The sequence below is a fragment of the Schistocerca nitens genome, chromosome 4, assembly GCF_023898315.1.
Source record: "Schistocerca nitens isolate TAMUIC-IGC-003100 chromosome 4, iqSchNite1.1, whole genome shotgun sequence".
Lineage (NCBI taxonomy): Eukaryota > Metazoa > Arthropoda > Insecta > Orthoptera > Acrididae > Schistocerca > Schistocerca nitens.
In genome coordinates, this window is record NC_064617.1 from 485,208,130 (window position 1) to 485,231,587 (window position 23,458).

Consider the following 23,458-nt stretch of genomic DNA (forward strand, 5'->3'; position numbering starts at 1 on the left):
AGCTGCATGGCTGTTGAGGTAGAACAGTTGCTAGCGGGCGACCTCTGGGGAACCTGCCGCCCCCCCGGTAGTATTAGGCTTACCCAGGCAAGTGGGGCTCTGTCTCAGTGGACATTCCTTTCCCTAGCTGCTAGTGGGACCACCATGAAAAGAAATACGAATAGTGCGCAAGCACGAGTCTCTAAGAAAGGAAAGTTCAATGCTTTACAGTTAGACCCCCAATCGTTCCCTTCCCTGCCCACACCAGGGGAGGAATGGCGGTCTAAATTACCTGGTGAGATGTATTCTCCTCGATTTCTGGTTTGCAGCCGAACAGATGGGGGACTCGTTTCTGACCACAAAGCCTCAGTTTTTTGTGGAAAATTTAGAGGACAAGTTTGGAGAAGTTGAGGGCCTGTCTAAAATGAGGTCTGGAGCAGTCTTCATACAGACAGCATCTCCAGCACAGTCACGGGCATTGCTTGCTTGTGACAAGCTCGGTGATGTTGCAGTCTCCATTACGCCTCATAAGAGCCTCAAAATGGTTCAGAGACTTATTTTTCATTGTGACCTGTTGTTGCAGTCTGACGACGAGATCCGTGCAAATCTGGAACGCTGTGGTGTCCACTTTGTACAACGTGTCTTCAGGCGACCTAAAGGTAGTAGGGTCGCCACTGGCGCCTTCATCTTGGCTTTAGAGGGTGACACCCTGCCCGAGAAGGTCAAGGTGATGATATATCGATGTGATGTTAAGCCTTACGCCCCTCCTCCCGTGGGCTGCTTTAAGTGCTGGAGGTTAGGGCATATGTCATAGAGATGTGACGCCAACCCTACCTGTTGGGATTGTGGACGTGCCTCCCACACTACCGTCCTATGTTCACCGCCCCGTTTGTGTCAACTGTGGACAGAAACATTCACCTTGCTCGTCAGACTGCGCGGTTTATCAAAAAGAACGGAAGATTATGGAGTACAAGACCTTGGACAGGCTCACTTACACAGAGGCTAAACGCAAGTACGACTGACTTCACCCTGTGTGCATTTCATCGACGTTTGATGTAGCAGCTTTGATGTCGCCATCCCTGGCGATGAGCCCCCAAGCTCAGCCGCTTTTTGTGGCCCCTCCAGCCCGGCCGTCTATTCCTGCCCCCCTGGTAGTAGGGGGAAACTCTCTTCTGTTGCTCCCCTGTTTTCAACATCGGGAGTAACAACCCCTCATTCTTTGGAGACTTCAGTCCCCACCTCGGAGCCGGAGAAGTGCCCGCCTCCTCCGGATCCCCTCGCGCGGAAGGGATCGCTTGGTGCCCTCCCTCCCTCCCTCCCTCCCTCCCTCCCTCCCTCCCTCCCTCCCTCCCTCCCTCCCTCCCACGGTTACTGCCCCTCCCGATGTCAGCCAGTGGCTGAAAAAGCCACAACCTGAGGGCCGTAGGGCTTCCAGGTCTTCCTCGGTCCATGAGACTGGGTCGGAAAAGCCCACCAAGCCTGACAAACTGGACCCTACCAAAAAGAAGAAAAAGCAAAAGGAGAAGGATATAGAGACAGAAAAGGAGTTCACCACTGCACCTGAAGATGATGTGGAGCATCTAGCGTCCACTCAGGAGCTAGATGTTGCTTGACCCGCAGCTCCTATGGAAGTTGATCAGGCTACTTCGCAATTGGTGGCGGAGAGCACTTCTAAGGCATGACCTATCCCCCCCCCCAGGTTCTTTCATGTCTTCACAGTCGGATACCATTATCCTTCTATGGAATTGCCGTGGTTTTTTCCACCACCTTGCTGAGTTGAAACAGCTTTTGTGCCGCTTCCCTGCCACTTGCCTGGCCCTACAGGAAACCTGGTTTCATGTTCGGCGGACCCCCTCCCTCCTCCGTGGCTACCGGGGTTACTATAAGAACCGCGTAGAATACGACAGGGTGTCTGTATTTGTGTTCTTGCCACTGTTCCTAGTGCCCCAGTGCCACTTCACATGGCTCTCAAGGCTGTGGCTGTTAGAATGCGGGCAGGAATGGAGCTCACCATCTGTTCCCTCTACCTTCTCCCGGATGAGGTTGTCCCTCTTGCTGACCTAGCTGCCTTGTTCGCCCAGCTCCCCCTGTCGTTCCTCCTTTTGGGGGACTTTAATGCCCACCACCCTTTATGGAGTGGGGCCCAGATCTCGGGCCAGGGTAGGAACATTGAGGCTCTCTTGGCACATCAGGACGTTTGCCTCCTTAACACAGGTGCTCCCACATATTTTAGCTTGACTCATGGCACATACTTGGCCATTGACATCTCTCTTAGTAGCCCAGGTCTTCTTCCATACCTCAGTTGGAGGGTCTACAACGACCTCTGTGGTAGCGACCACTTTCCTATCCTGGTTACTCTTCTTCAATCCCAACCCCCTGACCAGCTGCCACGATGGTCTCTTCGTGGAGCTGATTGGGCAGCCTACACCTCAGCTACTATGGCCATTGCTCCACTTCCTGGTGACATTGCTTTGGCAGTGGACGAGGTCACTATGGCCATTGTTTCTGCTACCGAGGCAACTGTCCCCTGTTCTTCAAGTACCCTAAGGCATAAGTCAGTCCTTTGGGAGTTCCAAAGTGCCCTTACAGCTTGCTCCGACACCTCTCCAGGTCCAGACCGAATTCACAACCAGTTTCTTTGCCATCTCTCGGTGCACTGTCAGGCTGAATTACTCGCCCTGTTTAACAGCATCTGGTCGGAGGGCGTTTTCCCAACTTGTTGGCAGGATAGCGTTACCATCCCGGTGCTGAAACCTGGTGCAGATCCACTGGTGGTTTATAGCTATCGCCCTATCAGCCTTACCAATGTTATGTGGATTCTCGAAGCTCGGGGCCTCCAGGCGCAACAACAGGGGGGCTTCCGTCAGGGCCACTCAGCGATCGACAATTTAGTCTCGCTAGAGTCGGCTATTCATACAGATTTTACTTGGCGAGAACATCTAGTTGCTGTTTTCGTTGATCTTCAGAAGGCGTACGATACCACCTGGCACCATCATATCCTTGCTACGCTGCATGAATGGGGCTTACGGGGTCCACTTCCGATTTTTCTACAGAATTTTCTCTCTAATCGCTCCTTTCGGGTTAGAGTTGGCACTTTTATTTTAGCTCTGCTCACATTCAGGAGAACGGTGTCCTGCAGAGCTCGTCTCTGTGTTCCCCTCTTTTTGGTGGCGATAAATGGTCTTGCGGCTGCAGTGGGCTCATCGGTCTGTTCCTCTCTATATGCCGATGTCTTTTGTCTTTATTACAGTTCCCCAAGCATCAGTGTCGCTGAACGGCGGCTGCAGGGAGCTATCCGTAAGGCACATTTTTGGGCATCCAACCGTGGTTTTCAGTTCTCAGCCTCTAAGACCCGAGTGATGCATTTCTGTCGTCGTCAAACGGTCCACCTCCATCCAGAGCTCTACCTTGCAAATGAACTCCTTCTCATTGAGGAGACGCATCGCTTTGTTGGCATGCTGTTTGATGCTCAGCTCACTTGGACACCTCATCTTCGCGAGCTTAAACAACAGTGCTGGCTGCACCTCAACATCCTTCGCTGCCTCAGCCACACCGTTTGGGGGGCTGCACGAACAACCCTCCTACAGCTCTATAAGGCCTTAGTCCAGTCCCATCTCGACTACGGGAGCGTGGTGTACGACTCAGCAGCACCTTCAATGTTGCAGATCCTCGACCCAATTCAACATTGTGGCGTGAGACTGGCGACAGGTGCCTTCCGCACTAGTCCAGTGACTAGCCTTCTGGTAGAAGCTGGAATCCCTCCCCTACAATTCCGCCAACAACTGTTGCTTGCGTCATACATCGCTCGCGTCCATGCCACGACCGACCACCCAAACTGCAGGCTCCTTTTTCCATCTTCTGCACTCCCCTCCCCACGACGGCGGCCTAGGTCGGGTCTCCCGATCGCGGTCCGCGTTCGTTCCCTTCTCTTGTCACTCGAGTCCTTTCCCCTTCCGCCATCCTTCCGGCCCTCTTCCCCTACCCCTCCTTGGTCCCTCCCTCGCTTGCGGCTTTGCTTGGATTTTGTCCTGCGACTCCAAGTTCTCCTTTCCACCTGCCAGTCTTAGTCAACAATTCATGGCTCTTCTTGCCTCATTTCGCGATGCAGATGTAATCTACAGCGATGGTTCTGTGGTCGATGGACACACTGGGTTTGCTTTCATCCACGACAACTACGTTGAGCAGCATTCCCTGCCTTGTGGGAGCAGTGTTTTCACTGCGGAGCTGGTTGCTCTTTATCGTGCACTCGTTCCTGCCCTGGGGAGTCATTTGTCATATGCAGTGACTCCCTGAGTGGATTGCAAGCACTCGACCAGTGTTTTTCTTGGGACCCTTCGGTGCGCGGTATTAGAGATGCCGTTTTTGCTCTCTTCGAGTTTGGTCGTTCAGTGACGTTTGTGTGGACCACGGGCCACATCGGCATTCCAGGAAACGAATGTGTCGATCGGTTGGCCAAGCAGGCCACCACTTCGCCACCCCTGGAGCTTGGTCTCATGGAAAGAGACCTCCGGTCAGCCTTACATTGCAAGGTCCGTGATGTCTGGAGCTCTGAATGATCTGCCTTGAACACGCCAAATAAGCTCTGCATGGTAAAGTCGTCCACGGCCGTATGGAACTCATCCTTGAGGAGCACGCGTAGGGACTCCGCTGTTTTCTGCCGTCTCCGAATTAGACATATGCGGTTGACCCACAGCTACGTCCTTCGCCGTGAGAACCCTCCCAAGTGTTGCTGTGTTGCAGGGCTGACAGTGGTCCATCTTCTGATGGACTGCCCCCTATTAGCCACCTTGCGGCAGTCCTTTAATTTACCAGCTGCACTTCCTTCAATTCTAGGTGACGATGCCTCTATAGCTGACTCAGTTTTACGTTTTATCCGTGCAGCTGGGTTTTATCACTCACTCTAGTGTGGGCACTCTCGCATGATTTCTCAGTCTACACCCACTCCAGCGACTTTTAATTGTGACGTGGATACCAAAATAGTGTCTTTTTATGGTTACAAGTTGTGTTGGTACCTCTATCAACGCTTTCCATCTGGAGGTTCTTTGTTTGTAGTCGAGTGGTTGACCTTTTACCTGATCCATCAACCACTATAGTCTGTTTTACTCTAGTCAGCTATTTGCTCTGCTCCTTTTAAGTGTCCTCTATTTTGTGTTATTGCGGTGTTCGTTTTAGCTCTGTACCCTTTGGTGTTCCCTCCCTCTGGGTGCAGAGGTTACGCTTTTACTGTACAGGCCTTTTACAAGTATGTCTGTCTGGAACAGGGGAGTGATGACCTCGATGTTTAGCCCCCATCAAACCCCAAAACCAACAAACCACCACATGCACTGAGTGGGATGGTGATATTTGGAGAAATAGTCAACAAGTGTATCGACAATATCCTGTAACTTTGTGTTGCAAGGACACTTTTTCTTAAAAAATATAAAAATCTAGTACACATGTGTTCAGAATATGCCTTGTAAGTTTGAATGTGACATAAGTTAGAATTATGTTGTAAGCTGTAACCCATTTTAGTATATTCCTAATGCTCTATTCTGTTGGTTTCTATGTATTTAATAGTACAATACTGGAAAGTCCTGGGTAAACCACAAAAATGGTAGGAGTGAAGGTAAGTTGTTGAAACGGAGCTAAAGAATATTGAAATCGTACAAAGATTTCAGACAATGTTCTTCCTTGGAGTAAATACACACAATCCAAGTGTGACTGTTTCTGTCCGAATTTATTGTTGTTTGCCTGTGCTAAACCACGAGGCGGTGAGTTGCAGGCAACCAGAGTAACAAAGTTAGGCATCTCCAATCACATTTCTTGTCCTCATAGCACCTCAGTCCATTCCAATTTGTTCCAGGCCGCCATCCCGTATGGTCATTGTTATGGTCTTGTTGGACCTCAGGAACAACCTTGTGTTATTAGGCTTTTGCTGATCTTGCTGACACCCGTGTGTTGATTCAGAAGGGAATATTTTGCTCATGGTCCTGTGGTGCTGTTTTCGTAAGTGGGTCAATCCATACCAAGTGGTCTAGCACTGGTTGCTTGAGCGTCTGAGAAACATTTTATATTTGGTGGGTGAATTCCTCAATGTTTAGTAGTCACAAAAATATTTTTTTAAAAATTTTTTGTGTATTATTTTGAAGTGGTGGCCATATTTGTTCCAGGTCGCATGCGTTTTTTCGTATTTGTAAGCATCTACATTTTTTGCAATTATTCAGTAGTGGATTGTCCTAAGCCTTTCAGATAAAATACATTTCACTCCGGGCTACAATTTAACATCATTATCACTTAGCTGAATGTATTCTTTAATATATTTTTAATAGTTCAAAGTTATCAGCCACAAATTAAAAAACTCAAGTTTTGAACAGTAGTTTTCCAAAGAAAGATTAATTTCTCAGCTTTAATGTTTTTTCTGTTATTACACTGTATCGTATTACACTATTTTTAAAAAATTGATTGTTTTTAATTTTTTCATTTTGTGGCCTGCAATATCTTTGTCAGGGGACCAGATAAAAATCTGAAAATTTTACAGTTAATAGACCTTTATGATATCAAACTTCAGTATAAATTTCAACTTTGAGATTCAATTGGAAGTTATGGAAAAAAGATTACAAAGGTGAGTCAAAAATATGCTTTTTAACATCTGCGATATCTGGTAGGCTAGTCAGAAAAAATATACCAATTGCATAATGTAACACACCACATTACACTAGCTAATGATTATTTGTCGAAACAATGCTGTGGTAATTGTTTCAGCAGACTAACAATTGCATCTGCAAGCCTGTACAAGTCTGATTGTTGTCTTCCCCCTTACACCAGCAATTGTCTACTCACACTTATTTAGCTAGCTGTTCTTGAAGTGTGCAGTTGAAAAATGGTGTCTCAGTGTTCTGTCGGTGTTATTATTAATGAAGCATGTCATAAAAGTGTGTATGGAGTGTATCCTAAAGACATTACTTTAATCGAAGATTTCAGTGAAGAAGAAAAAGTGTTGTTTTACTTACGAGGCGGCCCATAGATCAAATCAACATGCAAACACCATGAAATGAAGTACTTAAAAAAATTTCATCACCTTTTTGGTCAGTCTTGCATGTACCTTTTTGAGAAACATAAGAAACCTATACCAAAAGGTCTGAGAGAAATATCATTTGATCATTATTCTAAAAATTAAAGCCCTTTTGGCAATCTCATACCAAGAAAATCATTGTGTCCAACATGTTATTGTAAGATATTTGTAACTCACTAGGGAAAGGATAGTGAAACCTCAGATACAGAAATTTGTGACTTATCAGCAACCATTAAAAAAGTAGATACAGCTTGTGAAATCCTGGGTATGTCGCTTGTCAGTAAAATTAGAAAACTAAGTCAAGATAAAAGACCAAGTGCCTTGAATACAAAAATTGAGAACGTGGCAGCTACAGTCAAAATTTGGAAGTTTCATTTCAAAATACAATTTGTACTAAAACAGATGGAAGTTCTAAAACTTCACCAACCGAATACGATGATTTGATAGAAAAACTAAAAACTAACTGCAGTACTTCAAACAAAGAGGATAAAATTAAGTTTATCAGTTTACTGCTGAATTCTTGCAGTCAAGCAAAAGTTAGTGATGAATTTAATGTTCAGAACATCTTCTTATGTTAACAAGGCAATTAATAAAAGAACAGGGAATTTGACCAGCATTACAAAAGAAAAGTGCATCTAATTTGGTAGATGAAAACACAATCAATAAAGTTATTAAGTATTATGATGATGATGACAACACCCATTTGCTGTCTGGCAAAAAAGACTGTTTCTGTGAAAGAAAATAGTTCTAGTATTCAAAGACCAAAAAGGTTAATATTGTGTAATTTAAATGAACTATTCACTGAATTGAAAAAAGAAAATCCTGAAATTAAAAATGGAAGATCAAAGTTTTGCGAGTTGAGACCAAGATGGTGTATTGTCTCAGGAGCATCTGGCACGCATAATGTTTATTTCATCAGAATCTAAAGTTGGTGATAGATGGGGCCAATCTTAGAGTTGACTATAAAGACCTTTTGGAAGTTATGGTATGCAATATTGACAGTTACAATTGTATGATCAAGGGAAAATGTGAAGATTGTCCAGACAAACAAGCTTTACTTGAGACGTTTGAAGAATCCAAAGATGACGATTTGATGCCAGACAATATAAAATACAAACAATGGGTGACACAAGACAAAGTGAAATGGTGACAGTCATAATAAAATCACGAGAAGGGTTTTTTGAAGTGTTGGTGGCTAACCTTGAAAATCTGAAAATGCATCATTTTATTGCAAAAGTTGAAAGTAAATTTTTGAAAGACAAAAAGCAAACCTTGGCAGCTGATGAATGCTTAAGTTCTTGCTGACTTTTCGGAAAATTATTCCTTTGTTGTTAAAGATGAAGTACAAGGGCACCACTGGGTAATTAAATAGGCCACAGTTCATCCATTTGCATTCTATTATAAAGATGAAGATAAACTAATGAGCCAAAGCTTTTGTGTCATAAGTGACTACCTTGAACACAACACTACAGGAGTGTACATTTTTCAACTAAAATTAACAAACTACATTAAACAGCACCAGCCTTCCATAAAAAAAACTGATTTACTTTTCGAATGGGACAGCAAGTCAATATAAAAACAAAAAACATCTTTATTAACAACTCCTTTCATAAAGAAGATTTTGGGTTTGATGTAGAATGGCACTGTTTCGCTTCGTGCTTGGGAAGAAAGCTTGTGGTGGTGTCGAGGGTACAACAAAGCGAGCTGTCACAAAAGCAAGTATGCAGCGGACCGATGACAATCATATCATAACACCTCAAGAAATGTTTGAATTCTGTAAAAAAACATATCAAAGGAATTACCTATGTTTTTGTACAATGTGAGGAAATACAAGAAGTGTATGACAATGTCTTGAAGGAAAGGTACAACACTTGTCAGAAGATTAAAGGCACTCGATCTTTTCATTGTTATGTACCCCATTCACACAACTTACTGAAGTGTAAGATCACATCAACTTCGCCTGATAGTGAACTTCATCAGTGTGGAAAACTTGTACAACTGGTTCTTCAAAATAAAGACATAGTGGCTTGTGTTTACGATGAACAGTGGTGGATTGCCGAAGTTGATAATATTGACCGTCAAAACCAAGATGTACATGTTGTATTTTATCACGCCCCAGGACTAAGGACATCTTTTAAAAAAATTGAGAAGGATCAAGTTTGGATGCCACTTAAAAATGTACTAGGGAAGCTGTCTCCCATGGAATTTACATCTGTGACTGGGCGAACTTATAATCTAACACCCAAATGGAGTGAACAAATTTCTCAAACGTTCAATGAGCGATGTACTAAAAACAAATAACAAGAAAACAATATGATTTAATTAGTAGGCTTATTTTCAATTTAAAAAAAGTAAGTAATCATAGAGATGTTTAAATTATATACTGTAACTGATGTATTTTTGACTCGTGTTTGTAATTACTTCCCATACCTTCCAATTGAATCTCAAAGCTGAAAATTATACTGAAGTTTGATGTTGTAAAGGTGTATTAACTGTGAAATTTTCAGATTTTTATCTGGTCCCCCAACAAAGATATTACAGGCCAAAAAAAGGAAAAATTAAAAACAAATCCATTTTTTAAAATAGCGTTTATTTTTAAGTGTAAGTTGCTCATCAGTGATACGCTATAAAAAGTAACTATACTATACAGTGTAATAGCAGAAAAAATATTAAAGCTGAGAAATTAATCTTTCTTTGGAAAACTACTGTTCAAAAATTGAGTTTTTTAATTTGTGGCTGAAAACTCTGAACTATTAAAAATATATTAAAGAATACATCCAGCTAAGTGATAATGATGTTAAATTGTAGCCCAGTGTGTGTTGAAATAAATGCATTTTATCTGAAAGACTTAGGACAATCCACTACTGAATAATTGTAAAAAATGTAGATGCTTGCAAATACCAAAAAACACATGCAGCGTGTAACAAATATGGCCAACATTTCAAAATAATAAACAATAATTTCTTAAAAAATATTTTTGCGACTACTAAACATTGGGAATTCACTGACCAAATATAAAATTTTTCTCAGATATTCAAGCAACCAATTATTTTTTCTTGGACCACTTGGTATGGATTGACTCAAGCGCTATATAGTCTAGGTCTCACAGAATGTTCTTGTTGACCTCGCGGCATCCTTGCAGTGGCCGTGATTTACATTTACCTGCTATCGTGGTTTATTTTTTTTCTCTGAGTATTGTATGGCACGTCTTTGTGGTGATGCACAAGTAATAGTCATAGTGTTTAAAGTATTACCTCAAAAAAATAGCTGTGACCATAACTCTTTGCACTTTTCCCTCGCTGCACGTTCAGTACGACATATTTTTCCCAATGACTGACTTGGTGGAGGTCTTCGTTGTAGAAGTTTGCATTGTGACTGTTCAGACAGTTCCAAATTGAAATTTAACTTGTCTTCTTTCTTGAAAATGCCTGCCATACACTAGTTTCTTCATCTGAGGAAAGATGAAGGAGTTACTGGATGCCATGTCAGAGGTGAGTCGAAGTTTAATCGCCCAAAGAAGCAGTGTGTGTTACCTGTGCAGAATGAGCTGGGGTGACAGTGTATAGCAGAAACAAACCCTCAGGTAGCTTCCTGCAGTGCTTCAATGTGACAACCTCCTGTATACGCATTGAAAAGATTTCAATAGTATGCTCCTGTGACATTTTGTCTCTCACATGCATAATATGTTAGCACCCCAGAAGGCACTCAGTATTACATTGCCTGATGATTGTTGGTTTTTCGCCTTTGTCAGCAGTGGTGAATCCATGTTACTTACTTTTCTCCTTTGTAGTTCATAGTCGCACCCAACATATCTGCTGCAGCCTCGGTTGGCAGGCTTTATGAATAGTTGTGTGCATTGTTGAACGTAAGTGTGGCCGCTGTTGTTATGTTTAGAATACCATACAAGATGTGGAAAACTAAACAATGGCTGATTTATATTTTTGTACTACATTGACCTTTGAGCTCCATAGCCCTCATTTTCATGTGATTCCTGTTTCTTCACAAAGAGAAGTTCTCCCGCTTTGTTCTTTGTCATTCCGAGTTGTGTGACCAAAATGGTAATGTCCGTACCAGCTAACTACTATGTCATATGATTTTTTATTGCCATATACTTCAAAACATGGATGTTTTTCCCCTACTGTGCAGAAAGTGAATTACAACACAATACTCCACTTCATCAGTACGCTGTACTATTCTGTTGTCTCCCCTCTGGTGGCGTGGTGTGGTGCAGGGGTTTCAGTGTGTACCAGGACAGCAGACATGTACCATGTAAACAAACGAAAGACTAATTATGTAACTTTAATGTTTTGAGATAATGATGATAAATATTTATGATTGCACCTTATATACTTGCAATGTTTTCCATATATACTTCAAAGACCCACAGTGCTTCACATGCAACATTTCTTAGCAGAATAGTTTTCTGGCAGCACTCCTGCAGAGTTCAGAATCAAGATCTGTATTCTTACAATGAAAAAGTATATGTTCCAGGTTCCATTCTGAACCCACACACCTCTTAGCTATTTTTGCATGAATTTTGTATAAATGTGAAGGATAGGAGCAATGATAAGAGAGAAATAGACCATTCCTCATAAACTCCTTGATACCAGCCATAAGTATTTGATCATATTTGTTGCCATTTCTTCTCCACTGAACACTGTACTGTGTCTGCACTATCCTATAACACTCTAGTTACTGCCTGCACTTTCTCTGTATTTTGTCTTCAGGGCTAGTCCAGGGTTTGACTCGTTCCATCTGCAGATCTGTAATGTATGACCCCCAGATTACATGTAGGGACTAGACCTGCATGTGTCAGTTGTAAGGCTTTCCCTTCACATTTTTCTCAGAAGCTTCACTGGATCTGCCTGCATTGTTTTGTGTGTCCATATATTGGCCCCAAATGGTTGTTGTTGTTGTTGGTGGTGGTGGTGGTGGTGGTGGTGGTGGTGGTGGTGGTGGTCTTCAGTCCTGAGACTGGTTTGATGCAGCTCTCCATGCTACTCTATCCTGTGCAAGCTTCATCATCTCCCAGTACCTACTGCAGTCTACATCCTTCTGAATCTTAGTGTATTCATCTCTTGGTCTCCCTCTACAATTTTTACCCTCCACGCTGCCATACAATACTAAATTGGTGATCCCTCGATGTCTCAGAACATGGCCTACCAACCGATCCCTTCTTCTAGTCAAGTTGTGCCACAAGCTCCTCTTCTCCCCAATTCTGTTCAATACCTCCTCATTAGTTATGTGATCTACCCATCTAATCTTCAGCATTCTTCTGTAGCACCACATTTCGGAAGCTTCTATTCTCTTCTTGTCTAAATTATTTATCATCCACATTTCACTTCCATACATGGCTACACTCCATAAAAATACTTCCAGAAACGACTTCCTGGCACTTAAATCTATACCCGATGTTAACAAATTTCTCTTCTTCAGAAACGATTTCCTTGCCATTGCCAGTCTACATTTTATATCCTCTCTACTTCGACCATCATCAGTTATTTTACTCCCTAAATAGCAAAACTCCTTTACTACTTTAAGTGTCTCATTTCCTAATCTAATTCCATCAGCATCACCCGATTTAATTTGACTACATTCCATTATCCTCGTTTTGCTTTTGTTGATGTTCATCTTATATCCTTCTTTCAAGACACTGTCCATTCCGTTAAACTGCTCTTCCAAGTCCTTTGCTGTCTCTGACAGAATTACAATGTCATCGGCAAACCTCAAAGTTTTTACTTCTTCTCCATGAATTTTAATACCTACTCCGAGTTTTTCTTTTGTTTCCTTTACTGCTTGTTCAATATACAGATTGAATAACATCGGGGAGGGGCTACAACCCTGTCTCACTCCTTTCCCAACCACTGCTTCCCTTTCATGCCCCTCGACTCTTATAACTGCCATCTGGTTTCTGTACAAATTGTAAATAGCCTTTCGCTCCCTGTATTTTACCCCTGCCACCTTCAGAATTTGAAAGAGAGTATTCCAGTTAACATTGTCAAAAGCTTTCTCTAAGTCTACAAATGCTAGAAACGTAGGTTTGCCTTTTCTTAATCTTTCTTCTAAGATAAGTCGTAAGGTTAGTATTGCCTCACGTGTTCCAACATTTCTACAGAATCCAAACTGATCTTCCCCGAGGTCCGCTTCTACCAATTTTTCCATTCGTCTGTAAAGAATTCGCGTTAGTATTTTGCAGCTGTGACTTATTAAACTGATAGTTTGGTAATTTTCACATCTGTCAACACCTGCTTTCTTTGGGATTGGAATTATTATATTCTTCTTGAAGTCTGAGGGTATTTCGCCTGTCTCATACATCTTGCTCACCAGATGGTAGAGTTTTGTCATGACTGGCTCTCCCAAGGCCATCAGTAGTTCTAATGGAATGTTGTCTACTCCCGGGGCCTTGTTTCGACTCAGGTCTTTCAGTGCTCTGTCAAACTCTTCACGCAGTATCTTATCTCCCATTTCGTCTTCGTCTACATCCTCTTCCATTTCCATAATATTGTCCTCAAGTACATCGCCCTTGTATAAACCCTCTATACTCTTTCCACCTTTCTGCCTTCCCTTCTTTGCTTAGAACTGGGTTGCCATCTGAGCTCTTGATATTCATACAAGTGGTTCTCTTCTCTCCAAAGGTCTCTTTAATTTTCCTGTAGGCAGTATCTATCTTACCCCTAGTGAGACAAGCCTCTATATCCTTACATTTGTCCTCTAGCCATCCCTGCTTAGCCATTTTGCACTTCCTGTCGATCTCATTTTTGAGACTTTTGTATTCCTTTTTGCCTGCTTCATTCACTGCATTTTTATATTTTCTCATTTCATCAATTAAATTCAATATTTCTTCTGTTACCCAAGGATTTCTATTAGCCCTCGCCTTTTTACCTACTTGATCGTCTGCTGCCTTCACTACTTCATCCCTCAGAGCTACCCATTCTTCTTCTACTGTATTTCTTTCCCCCATTCCTGTCAATTGTTCCCTTATGCTCTCCCTGAAACTCTCTACAACCTCTGGTTCTTTCAGTTTATCCAGGTCCCATCTCCTTAAATTCCCACCTTTTTGCAGTTTCTTCAGTTTCAATCTGCAGTTCATAACCAATGGATTCTGGTCAGAATCCACATCTGCCCCTGTAAATGTCTTACAATTTAAAACCTGGTTCCTAAATCTCTGTCTTACCATTATATAATCTATCTGATACCTTTTAGTATCTCCAGGATTCTTCCAGGTATACAACCTTCTTTTATGATTCTTGAACCAAGTGTTAGCTATGATTAAGTTATGCTCTGTGCAAAATTCTACAAGGCGGCTTCCTCTTTCATTTCTTCCCCCCAATCCATATTCACCTACTATGTTTCCTTCTCTCCCTTTTCCTACTGACGAATTCCAGTCATCCATGACTATTAAATTTTCGTCTCCCTTCACCACCTGAATAATTTCTTTTATCTCGTCATACATTTCTTCAATTTCTTCATCATCTGCAGAGCTAGTTGGCATATAAACTTGTACTACTGTAGTAGGCATGGGCTTTGTGTCTATCTTGGCCACAATAATGCGTTCACTATGCTGCTTGTAGTAGGTAACCCGCACTCCTATTTTTTTATTCATTGTGAAAGCTACTCCTGCATTACCCCTATTTGATTTTGTATTTATAACCCTGTATTCACTTGACCAAAAGTCTTGTTCCTCCTGCCACCGAACTTCACTAATTCCCACTATATCTAACTTTAACCTATCCATTTCCCTTTTTAAATTTTCTAACCTACCTGCCCGATTAAGGGATCTGACATTCCACGCTCCGATCCGTAGAACGCCAGTTTTCTTTCTCCTGATAATGACGTCCCCTTGAGTAGTCCCCGCCCGGAGATCCGAATGGGGGACTATTTTACCTCCGGAATATTTTACCCAAGAGGACACCATCATCATTTAATCATACAGTAAAGCTGCATGTCCTCGGGAAAAATTATGGCTGTAGTTTCCCCTCGCTTTCAGCCATTCGCAGTACCAGCACAGCAAGGCCGTTTTGGTTAATGTTACAAGGCCAGATCAGTCAATCATCCAGACTGTTGCCCCTGCAACTACTGAAAAGGCTGCTGCCCCTCTTCAGGAACCACATGTTTGTCTGTCCTCTCAACAGATACCCCTCCGTTGTGGTTGCACCTACGGTACGGCCATCTGTATCGCTGAGGCACGCAAGCCTCCCCACCGACGGCAAGGTCCATGGTTCATGGGGGGTAGTAAGTCATATCGTGTGATATAGATGCAACTTTTACAGAGTGTAATACAGATACTAGAACTCCTGCTGATAAAAAAAAAATACATGATTCAGTAGATTTTGCTTCAGGGAAGTTGTGGTTTAACTTGGTAATTTGAATGTATTGCATCTGTGTTGCTTACATAAATAACAGTTTGTGAGCCCTGTGTTAGAAGATTTTTAAAGGCTAATTAAAGTGTGGAGAATTGCAGTTTCAAGTGCAAATAGTAAGAAATATAAATAGAAACGTCAGAATTAGTTTTTGAATGATATCAGATACAAATAATCTGTGTACAAGAAAGAAAAAATAGGGAAAGGAAAGCTTTAAGGAGGGTGCCCGTTTTCTAGACTCTAGGTTTGACTTTCACAAAAGATATTGCAATGTTCTAGTTACTAGCTGCGGCAGTAAACACATCAAAGATAATATTGAAACTGTACTTAGATTAAAATAACAGTTACTGTGTCATCTTTATTGTGGGTATGTGTACAGCCATGTCAGGCAGGTAGGTTTTGAATGGAGGGGCACACAGTTCCATGTGAGTTAAAAGCTGGATGTTGGCTGGGTGCAGACAGACAGGCTAGTATTCTATAGTTACCCAACAGGCAAGCAGAAGTGTCATTTTTGTATCACAGTATGGTGCTCCTGTTAAAGCTATGGTTACACAAATTAAGTAAAGCTACAATTTTTATAAAGTTCTACTTCTTGTGTAAGAAAATAATTGTAGGCTAGGTAGGAGTGTTGATGAATGTGATGATAAAAATCTCGTAAATCAGCTTCACTGATTTTTCTTCCACATAATCTTGTTTGTGTCATTGATATCCAATGAGATTCTTACATATGCCTTCCATTTTATGCTGTTGCCCAGTGATTTATTTTTAGAAAAGGGAAATGTACTAAAGTAACCAATTAAGTCCTTACATTTTGGTCTGTTCATGCATGTAATAGTATCACAATATACTATTTTACTAGAAGCTTAGAATTTAATTGTATGTGGCAGGTAATGGTTGTCTATGGATGGTTCCCATAATGCTGAGTACGTCTCGGAATCCACATGACGTTGCTTTCAGCACTGTATTAGACACACGCTCAGCTAACATCACTCTTCAAAATGTGTCTGCTTCAGACTGGGTTAAAGTTAACCCTGGTACTGTTGGGTACTACCGTACACAATACCCACCAGATATGCTGGAACTGTTTGTACCTGCTATCCAGAACAAATCTCTGCCACCTCTGGATAGACTTGGATTACTAGATGACCTCTTTGCAATGGTTTGTGCAATTTTCTTTTTGTTAATACTACATAATATAGCATGGTGTTAAGGCATAGACTTTGTTATAAATGGTATTCACTGGTAATAATTAGGAAAAAATTACTTTGAGAAATGCATGATACACACTGTGCTGTCTTACAATACATTTATTCAGTACCGGTTTCAGTCATGTACTTCTTCACAGTGGAAAAATGTATTGTGACAACTTTATATGGCATACATGCTATTTAACCAGAAAAGTATACACGATTGCTGACTTGAAAACATAAGAAAATAATAGTGCATAAATGTTTTGTAAGACAGCACTGTGTGTGTGTGTGTGTGTGTGTGTGTGTGTGTGTGTGTGTGTGTGTGTGTGTGTGTGTGTCATGAATTTCTCCAAGTATATTGATGCTGTTGACAGTTACCTGAAAAAAAAAAAAATGGGAAAAAATTTGTTGTTCTTGTTTTGCAGATTTGCGTAACTAGTTTGTTTATGTGTTGCCGAAGGAAATGGTATTTAAATGAATTGCTTAACAATAGTATTATGTTTATTTTATTGTAATAGCATTGTTTTTAGGGACGTAAGTTAGTAAGTTTCGTCAGTCTTCAACTTTTGTAGTTTTATACTGTTGACTTAGGCAGCTGCTAATAAAAACATATGGAATTCGGTGGGTGTGGCTGTGTCACAGAACTATTTACATTTATAGGTCTCTTTTTATCCAAAAAATTGGTTATGTTTCTTGGCATAGTCTTTAGTTTACAAAGTCTGCTAAAAAATAAACATCCAGATATAATAGTTCGAGTGTTCAACAGCCAAGTGTGCAAATTTAACTGATAATGACAATAAGTAATTAATAGCGACTTGAAAATGTGCCATCTATTACTTGGTGAAATTAGCATCTGTTTTGAGTGGAATTGGCATATATTTTTTGGGCATAATAAGTATCTGTTTCTGGCAAAACAAGTTCCGTTTATTTATGTATTTATTTATTTTAAAGTTTTCTGCTCTATGTGCCTTAACACAAAATTTATAGAAAAATAATTATTAGAGATAGAGTAATAATTAAAGAAAATAAAAGTTTTCATTCCTACAATAACAGCTTTCTGAGTGAGTGGAATATTTGCTTCTGCAAATAATTCAACTGGTTCTCCCCCCCCCCCCCCCCCCCCTCTGTGTAAGCTTTCATCAAATGATCGGTTCTGTTCAGAAGCAGCAGCATTTTCTCATCAGTGAAGAAAATGTTCTGATTTAAGGTGTTTCTTGAAACTATCTTTCCCCACTCAGTTTGATAATTGCAAAATCTGTAGCACACTAGTTTTGAATCTGTAGAGTTTCCCTGAATAGCGTATTGCAGAGCCTTTTTGTGAGGCGTGCAATCCATACTTGACAACAGTATTATGAAAAGAATAGATTGTCACTCACTTTATGGGGAAGACACTGAGTGCAGACAGGCACAATGAAAGACTGCTGCACATTAAGCTTTCAGCCAGAAGGCCTTCTGAAGTAGAAAAACCACACACACACACACACACACACACACACACACGCATTTCATTTCATTCTGACCACTGTCTCTGGCCGATAAGGCCAGAATGTGGACAGCAACAGTGCCTGATGGGAGAAGCAATCAGGTCCAGGTAGTGGGGTAAGCAAGAGGCTGAGATGGAGAGGGGGAGGCATAGCCAGTAGAGGTGGGAAAGGTATAGTTCTATTAGTGGGAGTGTGGATGGGATACAGTAGGCTTGCTAGATGCCGTGGGAAGGGTTGAGTATGGGAGAGGAGGGGAAGGACAAGTGGGTGTGTTGGTGAAATATGAGGTTGTATAGTGCTGGAGTTGGAGCAGAGAAGGTGCTGGAGTTGGAGCAGAGAAGGGGACAGATAGATGAAGGATGGGGACTGACAAAAGATGATGCGAGAAGTGTTACGGGAACATAGGATATGTTGCAGGGAGAGTTCCTATGTACGCAATTCAGAAAATTATTTTTGTTATGCCTGTCTGCGACTAGAACGTCTCCTCTATATGGTGAGTAGTGATCTGCCCTTTTCATAATATTCTTGTTATTTTGTCCAGCACTTTCCATACTTGACAACAGTACAAATAGAATCGACAAGGTTCTTAAGAGTGGAAGTAGAAATAAAAATGACACTATTAATGCTTTACAAGAAGACTCTTGGTGAAGACTCTTAGCATGGTGTTATAGGTCAGGCACAACAACATAGCAAGTGGCTGCTGTGAGTAAACAAAAGAAAACCTCAAAAATCCCAACAGGTAAGGAACAGTGTGTGGGGGGAACAAGCCCCACTTTTCACTTACAGATCAGCCGCCCATATCTGTGTTCTTGTGAAAACAGAATTGACATAGGGATCTCAGATTGTTTGTGGTGTCACGAAAGTTGTACTTGAGCCTCATGATGGGTCAGGATTACTATCTTTGCTCATTTTGAAATAACAATCTATGCACACTGCAAAGCAAAATGATGTACACTGAGCATTTGGTAACGGCTGCCACACAAATGATGTGCCATAACCAGAAATAGTTTACTTTTTTCATATTTATGTGCAGAAAATAAAGATATTTCAAACTATCTCTGTTGATGCAATTAATCTGGATACAATGTGCTTTGAAATAGCATTCATTACATAAATTTGCATTTTGTGGCAGAATTTGCATTTATCACGAATGATGTAAATTTTTCAGGTCCCTCTTATTTGTGTTATTATATCTTTATATTTTTGTATCAATTTGAATGAAAATTGACTTTTTATACCTGTGTTGCCAATAAAAACTTTCTATGTGCTTGTGCAGTTTTGCATCAGTGAACTAAAACTTGTTTGGTGTAGCTAGGATTTTAGTTTTTAATAGAAGATTATGTACACCGTATGTGTGATGAAACATCTCCTATAATTCATGAGCTAGCGTCTACATGTGTGGTGGCCCTAAATGTTATTCAGTTAATGTTTGCTGACCATTTCCGTTAGATGTCTGTTTTGATTATTCACACAGCTTTGACAAATCAGCTGGTAGAGTTTAATCTACAGTGACATGTTTAATGCAAATCTGAATTTGATACATTTTATGTTCCTTAAAGGAGTTCTTTGCTTAAGAGTGCTGAAGCAATTTTCCGGAATCAGAGGAAGAACATATTTTAATGCCATGTAAATAAACTTGAATTAAAAACACAGTTTGATAGGAGTTAAAATACTGCTTAGCATAAAAGTAACCTTCCTTCAGAAAATCTTAAAACACCTATTATCAATACATATCTTTGTAGAACTCTTCCCCAGGTTTTGAAAAGTCCAAGAAAAGTTGTTTAATTCTTCCTTTGGTATAACACATATAGAATTGGAAATAAATATAAAGGCAGGGTTTCACGAAAATAATAATACAATGTCTGAAGCATGCATGTATCATATTTACTGTGAAAGTAGTAGATACATAAAAGACATAATCATGACGGAATTACATAGTTTCTTTCATAACAAGAGTAACATAACAAGGCATGTGAATTTCCTCGATGGAAATTGTTGTAAAGGCACGAACTGTCCTGTTGAGTTACTGCATTGTTAGTACTCCGTCTAACCTCTGTTCTTCCTAATTACCTCAAAATTCTCTTCGGCATTGATTTTGTTGTGGTTTGTAGTTCTTGCAGTGAAATTGCCTCCCATTCTGCTTGTGTTGCTCTTGTCAGGTCACATAAGGTCTCTCAATTACCATTTCCCTAGATCATCTGAAATCCATGCCCATTCCACTCCCACCCCACATCTTCCTTGTCACCATTGATGCCACCTCTACATCACTATTCCCCATGTATGTTGTCTGTCTGCTGAACATATCCTCAGTCAGTGCCCACCTGATCCAAAGCCTAAGGCATCCTTGCTGCTCACCTTAATCAACTTTATACTTATCAACAACTGCTTCACCTTTGAGGGGCAAACATACAAACAGGTGAGGGATATGGCCATGGGAACCAGGATGACTCCTTCCTATGCCAACCTTTTCATGGGTCACTTGGAGGGGGCTTTCCTGGGATCCATAAGCTTTCAACCCCTGGTTTGCTTTAGATGTGATGATGTCTTTGCCATATGTATTCATGGTGATACTGACCTTTTAAAACTCCTGGAATCTCTGAATTCATTTTCCCATTTAAATTTCACATTATCCTATTTCGAATCCCATGCCACTTTCCTTGATGTTGAGCTCATCCTCACCAAAGGCCAGTTACACACTTCTATCCACATTAAACCTACTAATCAACAACAGTATTCACATGTTGACAGTTGCCACCCATTTCATGTCAAACATTCCCTCCCATACAGCCTTCCACAGTGTAAAAAATTTAGAAACTAAAAAAATTTGTGTAGAGCAACATATGGAAGCATGTGCCACTGAACTAAAACTAAATGATGGCACTTTCATAATTGTAACAGTGTATAGGTCCCCCTCAGGGAATTTCCACCTATTTCTAGAAAACTTGGATGCTTTGTTGTGCTATCTGTCAGACAAGGGGAAGCAAATTATCATTTGTGGGGATTTCAAAGGTGATTCCCTGAAACAGTGTAATAGGAAGAATGACCTTGTAGTATTACTCAGTTCTTTCAATTTGAGCTCCGTCATTGATTTTCCTACTCGGTTAACAAAGAACAGCAGGACATTGATAGATAACTTTTTTATAGACCAAGATAAGTTTAATGACATAAATGCTTATCCTGTTGAGAATGGTCTTTCAGATCATGGTGCACAGCTAGTTACAGTACATGACATAGCTCCATGCAATGTATCAAATCAGAATTTCAAAGCAGTGCGTTCAATTAACAATATAAATATTGCAAACTTTAGGGAAAGCCTACAGCAGCTAGACTGGGATGAAGTGTATAAGGAACCCGATGCAAACTTGAAATATAACTTATTTCACGATACATTTTTAAGGGTATTTGAAAATTGTTTTCCCAAGAAAATAGTTAAACATAATTCCAAGAAAACATATAAAAAACATTGGCTAACTAAAGGAATAAGAATATCTTGCAACCGTAAAAGAGAACTGTATTTAACAGCGAGAGGGAGTACTGACCCGAAATTGTTCAATATTATAAAAACTATTGTGCGGTACTAAGAAAAGTTATTAAAAAGTCCAGAAGCATGTGTATCATGTCTGAGATCAGTAACTCCGATAATAAAATTAAAGCAATTTGGAATATTATTGAAAGGGCAACCATGAGCACAGGAAGACTTTAGTGCCATAAAACTGAATGACAAGTGTACTAACAAACAATCAGAAATTGAAAATATTTTCAATAATCATTTTTTAAATGTTGTGGAGAAAATAGGATCTAGATCTTCACTAGAAGAGGCAAGGCTACTAATAGAAGAGGCCATACCTGTGCAGTTTGAAAAAACTGTATTTCCACCAACCTCTCCCTCTGAAATCAGTAAAATAATAAACTCACTGAAAAGTAAAAGCTCTTACGGAATTGATGGCATTTCCAGCAAGGTACTTAAAGCTTGTTCCCCACAGATAAGTAGGATTCTCAGCCACGTATGTAATAGCTCTTTGGAGCAGGGTGTTTTCCCCGATAGACTGAAATATGCCATTGTAAAACCATTGCATAAAAATGGGGATACTTCGGATGTCAACAAGTACCGCTCAATCTCTCTTCTGACAGCTCTATCAAACATTTTTGAGAAAGTAATGTATTCAAGAGTAGCCTCCCATATTTGTAAAAATAAAGTACTAACAAAATGTCAGTTTGGTTTTCAGAAAGGCTTTTCAACAGAAAATGCTATATACGCTTTCACTGATCAAATATTAAATGCTCTGAATAACCGGACATCACCCATTGGTATTTTTTGTGATCTCTCAAAGGCCTTTGATTGGGTAAATCATGGAATTCTTTTAGATAAGCTAAATCATTATGATTTGAGGGGGGCAGTGCACAAATGGTTTAATTCTTACTTAACTGGAAGAATGCAGAAAGTTGAAATAAGTGGTTCATGTAATGTTAAAACAACAGCCAGATTCCTCAAACTGGGGGGCTATCAGGTACGGGGTCCCACAGGGTTCGGTCTTAGGTCCTTTACTGTTCTTGATATACATTAATGACTTACCATTCCACATTGATGAAGATGCAAAGTTAGTTCTTTTTGCTGATGATACAAGTATAGTAATAACATCCAAAAACCAAGAACTAAGTGATGTAATTGTAAATGATGTTTTTCACAAAATTATTAAGTGGTTTTCAGCAAACGGACTCTCTTTAAATTTTGATAAAACACAGTATATATAGTTCCGTACAGTAAATGGCACAACTCGAGTAATAAATATAGACTTTCAACAGAAGTCTGTAGCTAAGGTAGAATTTTCAAAATTTTTAGATGTGTCCATTGATGAGAGGTTAAACTGGAAGCAACACATTGATGGTCTGCTGAAACGTCTGAGTTCAGCTACGTATGCTATTAGGGTTATTGCAAATTTTAGTGATAAGTGTCTCAGTAAATTAGCTTACTATGCCTACTTTCATTCACTGCTTTCGTATGGCATCATATTCTGGGGTAATTCATCGTTGAGTAGAAAAGTATTCATTGCTCAAAAACATGTAATCAGAACAATTGCTGGTGCCCACCCACGGTCATCCTGCAGACATCTATTTAAGGATCTGGGGATCCTCCCAGTATATATATTCACTTATGAAATTTGTTGTTAATAATCCAACCCAGTTCAAAAGTAATAGCAGTATGCATAGCTATAACACCAGGAGAAAGGATGATCTTCACTATGCAGGGTTAAATCTGACTTTGGCACAGAAAGGGGTAAATTATGCTGCCACAAAAGTCTTTGGTCACCTACCAAACAGCATAAAAAGCCTGACAGATAGCCAACCAACATTTAAAAATAAATTAAAAGAATTTCTAGATGACAACTCCTTCTA

General features: G+C 40.6%; 1 protein-coding gene across 4 annotated transcripts in view; it reads left to right on the top strand.

Annotated features, from left to right (window-relative positions):
* Nucleotides 1-23,458, top strand: part of LOC126251358 (puromycin-sensitive aminopeptidase) — a 142,136-nt gene that overhangs the window by 61,922 nt on the left and 56,756 nt on the right. For all 4 annotated transcript variants that reach the window (XM_049951736.1, XM_049951734.1, XM_049951737.1 and 1 more), the window contains exon 9: nucleotides 16,278-16,549. In XM_049951736.1, the coding sequence (XP_049807693.1) occupies nucleotides 16,278-16,549 (272 nt within the window). The remainder of the gene's footprint in view (nucleotides 1-16,277; nucleotides 16,550-23,458) is intronic.